Here is a 14,432-nt window from a genome sequence, read left to right on the forward strand (position 1 = left end):
CCTCAGCATGTGGTCCAGTGTGTGTTCGTGGCCATCCGAACCATTGGAAACATCGTGATCGTCACCTCTCTGCTGCAGTTCATGTTCGCCTGCATCGGAGTACAACTCTTCAAGGTAAAGAGAGGGACCGAGGAGAGATAGAGCAGGATGAAGTGAAGAGAGAGGGCGAAGAGAGGGACGGAGGAGAGAGAGAGCAGGATGAAGTGAAGAGAGAGGGCGAAGAGAGGGACAGAGGAGAGGGACGGAGGAGAGATAGAGCAGGACGAAGTGAAGAGAGAGGGCGAAGAGAGGGACGGAGGAGAGATAGAGCAGGATGAAGTGAAGAGAGAGGGCGAAGAGAGGGACCGAGGAGAGATAGAGCAGGATGAAGTGAAGAGAGAGAGTGAAGAGAGGGACAGAGGAGAGGTAGAGCAGGATGAAGTGAAGGGAGAGGGCAAAGAGAGGGACGGAGGAGAGGTAGAGCAGGATGAAGTGAAGAGAGAGGGCAAAGAGAGGGACGGAGGAGAGGTAGAGCAGGATGAAGTGAAGAGAGAGGGCGAAGAGAAGGACGGAGGAGAGAGAGAGCAGGATGAAGTGAAGAGAGGGACAGAGGAGAGATAGAGCAGGATGAAGTGAAGAGAGAGGGCGAAGAGAGGGACAGAGGAGAGATAGAGCAGGATGAAGTGAAGAGAGAGGGCGAAGAGAGGGACAGAGGAGAGATAGAGCAGGATGAAGTGAAGAGAGAGGGCGAAGAGAGGGACAGAGGAGAGATAGAGCAGGATGAAGTGAAGAGAGAGGGCGAAGAGAGGGACGGAGGAGAGATAGAGCAGGATGAAGTGAAGAGAGAGGGCGAAGAGAGGGATGGAGGAGAGAGAGAGCAGAATGAAGTGAAGAGAGAGGGCGAAGAGAGGGACGGAGGAGAGAGAGAGCAGGATGAAGTGAAGAGAGAGGCCGAAGAGAGGGACAGAGGAGAGATAAAGCAGGACGAAGTGAAGAGAGAGGGCGAAGAGAGGGACCGAGGAGAGATAGAGCAGGATGAATTGAAGAGAGAGGGTGAAGAGAGGGACAGAGGAGAGGTAGAGCAGGATGAAGTGAAGAAAGAGGGTGAAGAGAGGGACAGAGGAAGAGGGAACTGAACGTAGCTGATGTAGTGGTGATGAGAATATAGTGGATATGTTTTACCAAGATGAACATGTCTGTTGTTCTCTTCTCAGGGGAAGTTTTTCTACTGCTCAGACAGCTCCAAGTCTACAGAGCCTGAATGCAGGTGAGTTTATCACCTCGTCTCCCATCTCAGTCGGACCTGGCTCATATCACATCTGGACAGTCATTTCAGGTGGATGTGGGCTCCATTTGGGCCATAATGAGTTTCCTGGCTGGGTAAGGAGTGAGCTGTGGGTGTCTAGGTGTTACCTATGTTCTCCCTCCCAGGGGTTCATACATCATGTATAAGGACGGGGATGTGGGGAAGCCAGAGAGGTCCATGCGTGTCTGGGAGAACAGTGACTTCAACTTTGACGACGTGCTCCAGGGGATGATGGCTCTGTTCGCTGTCTCCACCTTCGAAGGATGGCCAGCGTGAGTCCAGCATCACAGCAGCAGAGTGACCACACACACACACACACACACACACACACACACACACACACACACACACACACACACACAGAAATAACTCAAATGCTCATGCCCTTTGGGTCCCCAGGACCAGGGTTAAGAAACTGAGAGACACCATTCCAAAAATCTAAACATGGAACACACACACACACACACACACGTTAAAGTATAGGGCTTTAGTGTCTAGGTTTTGAACGGTGTATCCATCCTCTCCAGACTCCTGTACCGGGCCATAGACTCCCATTCAGAGGACCTGGGCCCTGTCTACAACTACAGAGTGGTCGTGTCCATCTTCTTCATCATCTACATCATCATCATCGCCTTCTTCATGATGAACATCTTCGTCGGTTTCGTCATTGTCACCTTTCAGGAGCAGGGAGAGCAGGAGTACAAGAACTGTGAGCTGGACAAGAACCAGGTGAGAGGTTAGGGGTAATCAGAACCCAGGTGAGAGGTTAGGGGTCATCAGAACCGAGGTGAGAGGTTAGGGGACATCAGAACCCAAGGTGAGAGATTAGGGGTTATCAGAACCCTGGTGAGAGGTTATGGGTAATCAGAACCCTGGTGAGAGGTTAGGGGACATCAGAACCCAGGTGAGAGGTTAGGGGTCATCAGAACCCAGGTGAGAGGTTAGGGGACATCAGAACCCAGGTGAGAGGTTAGGGGACATCAGAACCCAGGTGAGAGGTTAGGGGTAATCAGAACCCTGGTGAGAGGTTAGGGGTAATCAGAACCCTGGTGAGAGGTTAGGGGTCATCAGAACCCAGGTGAGACATTAGGGGTAATCAGAACCCTGGTGAGAGGTTAGGGGTCATCAGAACCCAGGTGAGATGTTAGGCGTCATCAGAACCCAGGTGAGAGGTTAGGGGTAATCAGAACCCAGGTGAGAGGTTAGGGGTCATCAGAACCCAGGTGAGATGTTAGGGGTAATTAGAACCCAGTTGAGAGGTTAGGGGTCATCAGAACCAGGTGAGAGATTAGAGGTCTTCAAGGTCGCAGGTCAAACAGGTGAGAGGTCAAGAGGGGTCACCATAGGGTCACTTAGGAGGGGGCCGGGGCCATACTGAAAGGACAAGTTGTATCAGTGGATGGTAAATGGTAAATGGTATATTACCGCTATGAACTGACATTTACACATCAATACTACGTCCACCGATGTGTTACTGGAAACGTCTGTTGATTAAACACATGTTTCATATGGTGTGTGTGTGTGTGTGTGTGTGTGTGTGTGTGTGTGTGTCTGTGTGTGTGTGTGTGTGTCTGTGTGTGTGTGTGTGTGTGTGTGTGTGTGTGTGTGTGTGTGTGTGTGTGTGTGTGTGTGTGTGTGTGTGTGTGTGTGTGTGTGTCTGTGTGTGTGTGTGTGTGTGTGTGCGCGTGTGCGCGTGCGCCCATGTATGTGTGGTACAGCGTCAGTGTGTGGAATATGCCCTGAAGGCCCGTCCTCTACGTCGGTACATCCCTAAGAACCAGTACCAGTACAAGGTGTGGTACGTGGTCAACTCCACCTACTTTGAGTACCTGATGTTTACTCTCATCCTGCTGAACACCATCTGTCTGGCCATGCAGGTAAGAGTGTGTGTGCGCGCTTGTGAGTGTGCGCGTGTGTGTGTGTGTGTGTGTGTGTGTGTGTGTGCGAAAGACATTGGCATCCGAACATGACTTAAATCATCCATCTTGGTCAGGTAAAACGTTGAATTAGTCCATCTTTATAACCTCAGCCCAATACGGTAGCATCAATCCATTTATACATCTCCTACCCTAAACACAGTGAACCACATAGTGCCCTGGACACTAGAGGTGCATTATGGGGAGGATAGTCTATCTATATCAGTTAAAAGACATGCTAGTACCTCAGGTATTGGTTCCTAGATGTTAGAAGGAGTTGTTGTGGAGGATAGTCTATCTATATCAGTTAAAATACATGCTAGTACCTCAGGTATTGGTTCCTAGATGTTAGAAAGAGTTGTTGTGGAGGATAGTCTATCTATATCAGTTAAAATACATGCTAGTACCTCAGGTATTGTTGTTGTTGTTGATTTTTAAAGGATTTACCTCTATTTTGCAGCGTCAGTATTTCTGTTGTTGCTCGTTGCTTCTACTGTTGCCTGAGGTGGGCGTGTTCACCACGTGGTTACATAGAATAGCCTGAGGTGGGCGTGTCCACCACGTGGTTACATAGAATAGCCTGAGGTGGGTGTGTTCACCACGTGGTTACATAGAATAGCCTGAGGTGGGCGTGTTCACCACGTGGTTACATAGAATAGCCTGAGGTGGGCGTGTCCACCACGTGGTTACATAGAATAGCCTGAGGTGGGTGTGTTCACCACGTGATTACATAGAATAGCCTGAGGTGGGCGTGTCCACCACGTGATTACATATAATAGCCTGAGGTGGGTGTGTTCACCACGTGGTTACATAGAATAGTCTGAGGTGGGTGTGTTCACCACGTGATTACATAGAATAGTCTGAGGTGGGTGTGTTCACCACGTGATTACATAGAATAGTCTGAGGTGGGTGTGTTCACCACATGATTACATAGAATAGTCTGAGGTGGGCGTGTCCACCACGTGATTACATAGAATAGCCTGAGGTGGGTGTGTTCACCACGTGATTACATATAATAGCCTGAGGTGGGTGTGTTCACCACGTGGTTACATAGAATAGTCTGAGGTGGGTGTGTTCACCACGTGATTACATAGAATAGTCTGAGGTGGGTGTGTTCACCACGTGATTACATAGAATAGCCTGAGGTGGGCGTGTCCACCACGTGATTACATAGAATAGCCTGAGGTGGGCGTGTCCACCACGTGATTACATAGAATAGCCTGAGGTGGGCGTGTCCACCACGTGATTACATAGAATAGCCTGAGGTGGGCGTGTCCACCACGTGATTACATATAATAGCCTGAGGTGGGTGTGTTCACCACGTGATTACATAGAATAGCCTGAGGTGGGCGTGTTCACCACGTGATTACATAGAATAGCCTGAGGTGGGTGTGTTCACCACGTGATTACATAGAATAGCCTGAGGTGGGTGTGTTCACCACATGATTACATAGAATAGTCTGAGGTGGGCGTGTCCACCACGTGATTACATAGAATAGCCTGAGGTGGGTGTGTTCACCACGCGATTACATAGAATAGCCTGAGGTGGGTGTGTTCACCACATGATTACATAGAATAGCCTGAGGTGGGTGTGTCCACCACGTGGTTACATAGAATAGCAGATCGGGGATTAAGTGTCTGTGTGTTGCAGCATCACGGCCAGACCCACTCCTTCAACGATGCTATGAACATCCTCAACATGCTCTTCACCGGCCTCTTCACTGTGGAGATGATCCTTAAACTCATCGCCTTCAAACCACGGGTATGTCTCTCCCTCTCTCCACCTCTCTTTCCACATCTCTCTCCACCTCTCTCCACCTCCTCTCTCTCCACCTTTTTCCACCTCTCTCCACCTCTCTCTCCACCTCTCTCTTCACCACTCCCTCCCTCTCTCTCTTCACCTCTCTCTCCCACTCTCTCTACCCCTCTCTCTTCCCCTCTATCCTCTCCCTCCCTCTCTCCCTCTCTCACTTCCCCTCTCTCTTCACCTCTCTCGGCTCTCTTTCCCCCTCTCTCTTCCCCTCTATCCTCTCCCTCTCCCCCTCCCTCTCTCCCTCTCTCTTCCCCTCTCTCTTCACCTCTCTCGGCTCTCTTTCCCCCTCTCTCTTCCCCTCTCTCCTCTCCCTCTCCCCCTCCCTCTCTCCCCCTCTCTCTTCCCCTCTCCCTCCCTCTCTCCCTCTCTCCCTCTCTCTCTTCACCTCTCACTTCACCTCTCTCTCCTCTCTTTCACCCTCTCTCTCCCCTCTCTCCTCTCTCTCCCTCTTTCCCTCCCTCTCTCCCTCTCTCTCTTCACCTCTCACTTCACATCTCCCTCTCTCCCTGCCTCTCTCTCTCTCTCCCTCTCTCTCTCCCTCTCTCCTTCTCTCTTCACCTCTCTTTCCCACTCTCTCCCCTCTCAGGAGTCTATCGCTCCAAAACACTTCTCTCTGTCCCAGAGAGGATTCTTATCATTACTAAATTAGTTTTAGCCTATCAGTGGAAATCAGTATCACCTGTAATTTGGATATGAATGTAATCAAGTTAATCAAGTCTGTCATTACATAATTTATATGTTATCAGTTGGCCTATAAACTACAGTGCCTTGCGAAAGTATTCGGCCCCCGAACTTTGCGACCTTTTGCCACATTTCAGGCTTCAAACATAAAGATATAAAACTGTATTTTTTTGTGAAGAATCAACAACAAGTGGGACACAATCATGAAGTGGAACGACATTTATTGGATATTTCAAACTTTTTTAACAAATCAAAAACTGAAAAATTGGGCATGCAAAATTATTCAGCCCCTTTACTTTCAGTGCAGCAAACTCTCTCCAGAAGTTCAGTGAGGATCTCCGAATGATCCAATGTTGACCTAAATGACTAATGATGATAAATACAATCCACCTGTGTGTAATCAAGTCTCCGTATAAATGCACCTGCACTGTGATAGTCTCAGAGGTCCGTTAAAAGCGCAGAGAGCATCATGAAGAACAAGGAACACACCAGGCAGGTCCGAGATACTGTTGTGAAGAAGTTTAAAGCCGGATTTGGATACAAAAATATTTCCCAAGCTTTAAACATCCCAAGGAGCACTGTGCAAGCGATAATATTGAAATGGAAGGAGTATCAGACCATTGCAAATCTACCAAGACCTGGCCGTCCCTCTAAACTTTCAGCTCATACAAGGAGAAGACTGATCAGAGATGCAGCCAAGAGGCCCATGATCACTCTGGATGAACTGCAGAGATCTACAGCTGAGGTGGGAGACTCTGTCCATAGGACAACAATCAGTCACAAATCTGGCCTTTATGGAAGAGTGGCAAGAAGAAAGCCATTTCTTAGATATCCATAAAAAGTGTCGTTTAAAGTTTGCCACAAGCCACCTGGGAGACACACCAAACATGTGGAAGAAGGTGCTCTGGTCAGATGAAACCAAAATTGAACTTTTTGGCAACAATGCAAAACGTTATGTTTGGCGTAAAAGCAACACAGCTGAACACACCATCCCCACTGTCAAACATGGTGGTGGCAGCATCATGGTTTGGGCCTGCTTTTCTTCAGCAGGGACAGGGAAGATGGTTCAAATTGATGGGAAGATGGATGGAGCCAAATACAGGACCATTCTGGAAGAAAACCTGATGGAGTCTGCAAAAGACCTGAGACTGGGACGGAGATTTGTCTTCCAACAAGACAATGATCCAAAACATAAAGCAAAATCTACAATGGAATGGTTCAAAAATAAACATATCCAGGTGTTAGAATGGCCAAGTCAAAGTCCAGACCTGAATCCAATCGAGAATCTGTGGAAAGAACTGAAAACTGCTGTTCACAAATGCTCTCCATCCAACCTCACTGAGCTCGAGCTGTTTTGCAAGGAGGAATGGGAAAAAATGTCAGTCTCTCGATGTGCAAAACTGATAGAGACATACCCCAAGCGACTTACAGCTGTAATCGCAGCAAAAGGTGGCGCTACAAAGTATTAACTTAAGGGGGCTGAATAATTTTGCACGGCCAATTTTTCAGTTTTTGATTTGTTAAAAAAGTTTGAAATATCCAATAAATGTCGTTCCGCTTCATGATTGTGTCCCATTTGTTGTTGATTCTTCACAAAAAAATACAGTTTTATATCTTTATGTTTGAAGCCTGAAATGTGGCAAAAGGTCGCAAAGTTCAAGGGGGCCGAATACTTTCGCAAGGCACTGTATGCCTTTTATGATCTGATTTCCACTTTAATTAAAAATAATCTAAAAGATTAGAAAACAAAAGATGCATTAATGATTTGGTTCAGTGTCTGATGTTGTGTAGGTTTTTATTTGTTGTTTTGCATGTTGCTCGGTAACCTGGTGAGTTTATTAGTCCAATCAAAATGCCCCCTGCTGCTTCAGCTGTCCGCTTACGTTGTTGAAACAACAACAGATGGGTTCTTCTGTAGAACAGATACAATGGCTGCATCCCAAACAGCATCCTATTCCCTATACAGTGCACTACTTTAGACCAGAGCCCTATTCCCTATTTAGTGCACTACTTTAGACCAGAGCCCTATTCCCTATATAGTGCACTACTTTAGACCAGAGCCCTATTCCCTATATAGTGCACTACTTTAGACCAGAGCCCTATTCCCTATTTAGTGCACTACTTTAGACCAGAGCCCTATTCCCTATTTAGTGCACTACTTTAGACCAGAGCCCTATTCCCTATATAGTGCACTACTTTAGACCAGAGCCCTATTCCCTATTTAGTGCACTACTTTAGACCAGAGCCCTATTCCCTATATAGTGCACTACTTTAGACCAGAGCCCTATTCCCTATATAGTGCACTACTTTAGACCAGAGCCCTATTCCCTATATAGTGCACTACTTTAGACCAGAGCCCTATTCCCTATATAGTGCACTACTTTAGACCAGAGCCCTATTCCCTATTTAGTGCACTACTTTAGACCAGAGCCCTATTCCCTATATAGTGCACTACTTTAGACCAGAGCCCTATTCCCTATCTAGTGCACTACTTTAGACCAGAGCCCTATTCCCTATTTAGTGCACTACTTTAGACCAGAGCCCTATTCCCTATGTAGTGCACTACTTTAGACCAGAGCCCTATAAGCCCTGGTGAAAAGTAGTGCACTTTAAAGGGGATAGCATGCCATTTGGAACACTGACAGAGTAAATACATGGATGGACAGAACAAACCGCCCTCTCATCAGGTTACTAAGCAACGCCTTCATGTTTATTATAGATTGCCCAGCTGACTGCTGTGAAGCTACAGTGAGATATCTGATGCTGCTTATTGTGGTGCTGATCTCTTTGCGTGTCTACGAGGAGATCGTTTTATTCCTGCTTTCTATGATAAACTGGGATAAACCATTGATGCAAATCACTCTTGGTCATAAAGGAGACTAAAGATCTTTTAGTTGTCAGTCAACAAAAACCTAGTTTCTCATATAATTCATCTCACATTGTGAAGGTTTTGTGTTCTTGTCTTGGCAGGGTAGAAGTACATCAATGTAAACAACCGGTTGTTTAAGTGTCGCTGCAGTCTAAGACACTGCATCTCAGTGCAAGAGGCAGTGGTTCAAATCCAGGCTGTATCACATCCGGCCGTGATTGGGAGCCCCAATCGGCGCACAATTGGCCCAGATTTGGCCGGGCTAGGCCGTCATTGTTAATAAGAATTTGTTTTTAACTGACTTGCCTGGTTAAATACATGTTAAATATATATATATATACTGTATATAGATAATAAACTGAGTCCTAATTGGTTAGCCTTGGTGAGCCCTGATTGGTTAGCCTTGGTGAGTCCTGATTGGTTAGCCTTGGTGAGTTCTGATTGGTTAGCCTTGGTGAGTTCTGATTGGTTAGCCTTGGTCTGAAAACCCTGAACGTGTCCTATCTATGGACACGTCCCACCTCTCTGAAAGACACCCAGAGAACGTTGCATCGTGTGGTTGTGTCACTTTCTAACTCGTGTTACTGACCTTCTCTTTCAACAGACAGGACCGTCATCATATTAATCAGTACCCTTTTTCTCTAGGTGCAGAGGACACATTTAGCCTCGTCCTGTTCTAACCAGCTCTCTCATCAGCTGCTGTGTACAACACCGACACTGGCTCATAACACACATCCCTTCATTGCAGTCGGGTCAAAGGGAAACATACTGAAGGATTTTTACCACGGTGTCTTTCTCATTTCTGTATATTGTATGATTGTAAACTACTTTTTTTTAGGAAAGTGTTAGATTTTTGGTAGTGTTGCTGGTATTTTGAAGAGTTCTGTCATCTGGATTCATCTGGATTCTTCTCTCACCATGCTAGACCCTCCAACTCTCCCAGGTCACATCTAGCAACATGCATCTCTCCCCTCAGTGTGTTCAGTCCTCCATGCTAGACCCTCCAACTCTCCCAGGTCACATCTAGCAACATGCATCTCTCCCCTCAGTGTGTTCAGTCCTCCATGCTAGACCCTCCAACTCTCCCAGGTCACACCTAGCAACATGCATCCCCTCCCCTCAGTGTGTTCAGTCCCTCCCCATTCATCCCACTAAGGCTACTGCATTAACCCTCGTTATACCACAGTTAAATGGGGTTACCTATTCCTCTGCCACTGACCCACTGACTGATTCAGTGGGGACGGTCTCACTGGTTAAAACATCATACCGTGTTAGAATATAATAATCCCTAGTGATAATAATAATATATAATGCCTAGTGATAATAATACAATAATAAAATATAATCCCTAGTGATAATAACAATAATAATAATATATAATGCTTAGTGATAATAATATAATAATAATATATAATCCCTAGTGTTGATAATAATATATAATCCCTAGTGATAATAATAATATAATATATAATGCCTAGTGTTAATATTAATATATAATCCCTAGTGATAATAATAATATATAATCCCGTGATAATAATAATATATAATGCCTAGTGTTAATATTAATATATAATCCCTAGTGATAATAATAATATATAATCCCTAGTGATAATAATAATATATAATCCCGTGATAATAATAATATATAATGCCTAGTGTTAATATTAATATATAATCCCTAGTGATAATAATAATATATAATCCCGTGATAATAATAATATATAATCCCTAGTGTTAATATTAATATATAATCCCTAGTGATAATAATAATATATAATCCCGTGATAATAATAATATATAATGCCTAGTGTTAATATTAATATATAATCCCTAGTGATAATAATAATATATAATCCCGTGATAATAATAATATATAATCCCTAGTGTTAATATTAATATATAATCCCTAGTGATAATAATAATATATAATCCCGTGATAATAATAATATATAATCCCTAGTATTTATAATAATATATAATGCTTAGTGTTGATAATATAATAACAATAATAATAATATATAATCGCTAGTATTAATAATAATATATAGTCCCTAGTGTTAACAATAATATAATATATAATGCCTAGTGATAATAATAATATATAATGCCTAGTGATAATAATAATATTTAATCCCTAGTGATAATAATAATATATAATGCCTAGTGATAATAATAATATATAATCCCTAGTGATAATAATAATATATAATCACTAGTGTTAATAATAATATATAATCCCTAGTGATAATAATAATATATAATGCCTAGTGATAATAATAATATTTAATCCCTAGTGATAATAATAATATATAATCCCTAGTGATAATAACAATAATAATAATATATAATGCTTAGTGATAATAATATAATAATAATATATAATCCCTAGTGTTGATAATAATATATAATCCCTAGTGTTGATAATAATATATAATCCCTAGTGTTAATAATAATATATAATCCCTAGTGTTGATAATAATATATAATCCCTAGTGTTGATAATAATATATAATCCCTAGTGTTAATAATAATATAATATAATAATATATAATGCCTAGTGATAATAATAATATTTAATCCCTACTGTTGATAATAATATATAATCCCTAGTGTTAATAATAATATAATATAATAATATATAATCCCTAGTGTTAATAATAATATAATATAATAATATATAATGCCTAGTGATAATAATAATATAATATAATAATATTTAATGCCTAGTGATAATAATAATATAATATAATAATATATAATTCCTAGTGATAATAATAATATAATATAATAATATATAATTCCTAGTGATAATAATAATATATAATGCCTAGTGATAATAATAATATAATATAATAATATTTAATCCCTAGTGTTAATAATAATATAATATAATAATATATAATCCCTAGTGTTAATAATAATATAATATAATAATATATAATCCCTAGTGTTAATAATAATATATAATCCCTAGTGTTGATAATAATATATAATGCCTGGTGATAATAATAATATAATATATGATCCCTAGTGATAATAATAATATAATATAATAATATATAATCCCTACTGTTGATAATAATATATAATGCCTAGTAATAATAATAATATAATATATAATCCCTAGTGTTAATAATAATAAAAAAATCCCTACTGTTAATAATAATGTAATAATAATATATTGGATAAGTCAATGTTGCTCTATCACTCTGCTACGCTACTGTACATAGAACACCACCCTTCATTATGACCTCATTTCCTTTTCACACAGAAGGAAGTAAAAGAGCCAGAATTTTTTTCCGATAATCTTCTGGCTTGACATAGAATCACATGAATATAATTGACTGAATAGTGCTTACCTTTAACATGCCATGTTATCAACCCCTGTAAGCTTTTATTCTGCGCCCTGTTTACAGAAAGATGAGCTTCGGACGTAGTCGGTTACACGCTAACAAGTTGTGGCGTTGACTTAACTGTACTGTAGGCTACAGCAAGCAAGCAGCAGAACGTGACATGAACATTCACTTTTAATATTCACAATAATACATTCACAATAATATTTCATCATTTAATACCAATGGTGCATTTTGTTGCTCTATTGGCTTCAAAGATCTAAGAAGATAGTTTCAGAAGAGATGAGCCACCCCCCAAACACATTGTTGGAAGAGTTTAAGGGCTGAAAAGGAAGGCTTTTCCCTATAATAATGCCTGTCTAACTTGCCTCTCTTACCCCCCCTCCTCCTCTTGCACCTCCGCCCATCCTGTGTAGGGTTACTTTAGTGATCCTTGGAATGTTTTTGACTTCCTCATCGTAATTGGCAGCATAATAGACGTCATTCTGAGTGAGATCAACGTAAGTACATCGCCACCCCTCTCTCTCCACTCGCTCTGTCCCTCTCTCTCTCTCTCTCTTTTCTCTTTCCTTCTCTTTCTTTGTGACAATCTTGTCTTCTATAGCACCATTCTCTGGTGTGGTTTCTTTCCCCAAAGTCCACCCTCCTCCCTTCCTCTCCCCTCTTCCTTCCTCCATCATTCATTTCAAGATGGCCGCTCTCATTCAGGGTTTCCAAGGCATCGCGTGATGAAAAAAAGGTGCTTCCTCGTTCTTCACAGTACACAGAACAACAGTTGAGCATTCTAGAGTACCGAAAGAGTTCTAGAGTACTGAAAGAGTTCTAGAGTACTGAAAGAGTTCTAGAGTACTGAAGGAGTTCTAGAGTACTGAACGGGTTCTATTCATTAGGCCTCAGAAGAGAGACCTGGCTCTAAAGCAGGACTGTGACATGTCCTAGGGTTTTCACTTTGACTAACAAGACACACTAACTAACCAAAGAAACTCAACTATTCTTTTATTTAAATGGATTGTTTTGGTTGTGATTTTGTTATTGTTGTTGTTTATTGATGTTGTTGTTTTCCCCACATGGACAAGCATGACTGGTCGCCGCTTTCTCCTCTCCATCATCTTGGATTTCGCTCCTTTTATTTCCTCCCGTTTTTCAAACTTCAACTGTCATTTAGTTTTCAACCAATGTCCTTCCTCCCTCTCTACCTTCCGCTGATCACAGAAGTTCATATATAACTGTTTTCTTTCTGATCTTTCCCTCTTCTCCTTTTGTTGCTTCCTTTCTTTCCATTTTCTTTTCTTTCTTTCTTTGTTTGTTTGTTTGTTTCTTCCACCCAACGCAGCATTATTTTGTTGATGCATGGAACACATTTGATGCCTTGATAGTTGTGGGTAGCGTTGTTGACATAGCGATCACTGAGGTTAACGTAAGTAGCCCACCTTTCAGTCTGCCTGCCTACCTCTCACTCTCACCTCTGAGCATCAATACAATGTAGACTGTTGCATTGTCTCAGCACTTGTTTTGGGTTTGTTTTTTCTGTACATTTCTTTCAATGTATCTTCTCATCACAATTGGGGACATGTGAAGTCCCCAAGGCATGACTGACACTGTATAGCATGATTGGGATAAAAAAAGGGTGATATATTCAGGCCTGAAGAAAAGTCATTGTAAACAATTTGTTTACATAAAGCCTTTAGCTTGTATGCAAAACTATGCATGTAGACGTGCATTTATTCATGAATATTTACTGGTGAGTGATGTCACCTTTCATGAGAAATTCTTGGCCTTGTTCATAATGTAAAAAAAAAGGTGACTGGAATATAAACAGAAATGCATCTCCTATATAAAAGACATTTAGTCTCTATTGAGGGGCTCCCGAGTGGTGCAGCGGTCTAAGGCACTGCATCTCAGTGCAAGAGGTGTCACTACAGTCCCTGGTTCGTATCCAGGCTGAATCACATCTGGTCGTGATTGGGAGTCCCCATAGGGCGGTGCTCAATTGGCCCAGCGTCGTCCGAGTATGGCCGGTGTAGGCCGTCGTTGTAAATAAGAATTTGTTCTTAACTGACTTGCCTCGTTAAATTTTTTAAATGCATTTTGTCCCTCTAGTGAATCTAGACATGTATTTTGAGACTTCCCATGATGAGACATGAGACCCATTGAATGAGTATTTACACTCTTAAAGGCAAATGTGAAAATGTTGCTTCTTCATATTCATCGTCTCCAGCGCCACCCCAACATCAAACAGTGTGTTTCTATGATAAGTAGTAAAAAAAAAAATAAACGATAGAGGAAGATAGGCGTTTCCAATGACCTCATCAACCAATTAGTAATGCCTCCTCATAATTGGTTAAAATCACACGATGCACACCGATGATGTCATTGGAAACATTTATCTTCCTCTTATCTTTTTTTTACTATGAAACGTAGAAACGCACCGTTTTCACCAATGTTGATGTCGGGGTGGTGCTGGAGAGGATGAATATGAAGTAGAAAAATGTTAAACATTTTCTTTAACACCAAG

The 14,432-nt window shown here is 42.0% G+C and overlaps 1 protein-coding gene across 7 annotated transcripts in view; it reads left to right on the forward strand.

Annotated features, from left to right (window-relative positions):
* cacna1c (calcium voltage-gated channel subunit alpha1 C) overlaps window positions 1–14,432 on the forward strand; it is a 537,514-nt gene that overhangs the window by 485,774 nt on the left and 37,308 nt on the right. For 3 of the 7 annotated variants that reach the window (XM_090201229.1, XM_090201231.1, XM_090201233.1), the window contains 7 exons: window positions 7–114; window positions 1,194–1,246; window positions 1,411–1,557; window positions 1,813–2,014; window positions 3,004–3,162; window positions 4,853–4,963; window positions 12,334–12,417. In XM_090201229.1, the coding sequence (XP_090057355.1) occupies window positions 7–114; window positions 1,194–1,246; window positions 1,411–1,557; window positions 1,813–2,014; window positions 3,004–3,162; window positions 4,853–4,963; window positions 12,334–12,417 (864 nt within the window). Of the gene's footprint in view, window positions 1–6; window positions 115–1,193; window positions 1,247–1,410; window positions 1,558–1,812; window positions 2,015–3,003; window positions 3,163–4,852; window positions 5,768–12,333; window positions 12,418–13,250; window positions 13,526–14,432 lie in introns of those variants that run through there. The other 4 variants (XM_090201230.1, XM_090201236.1, XM_090201234.1 and 1 more) reach the window with 3 other exon arrangements.

This window comes from Oncorhynchus mykiss, chromosome 15, assembly GCF_057628025.1.
Source record: "Oncorhynchus mykiss isolate SJ-2025 chromosome 15, ASM5762802v1, whole genome shotgun sequence".
Taxonomy (NCBI): domain Eukaryota; kingdom Metazoa; phylum Chordata; class Actinopteri; order Salmoniformes; family Salmonidae; genus Oncorhynchus; species Oncorhynchus mykiss.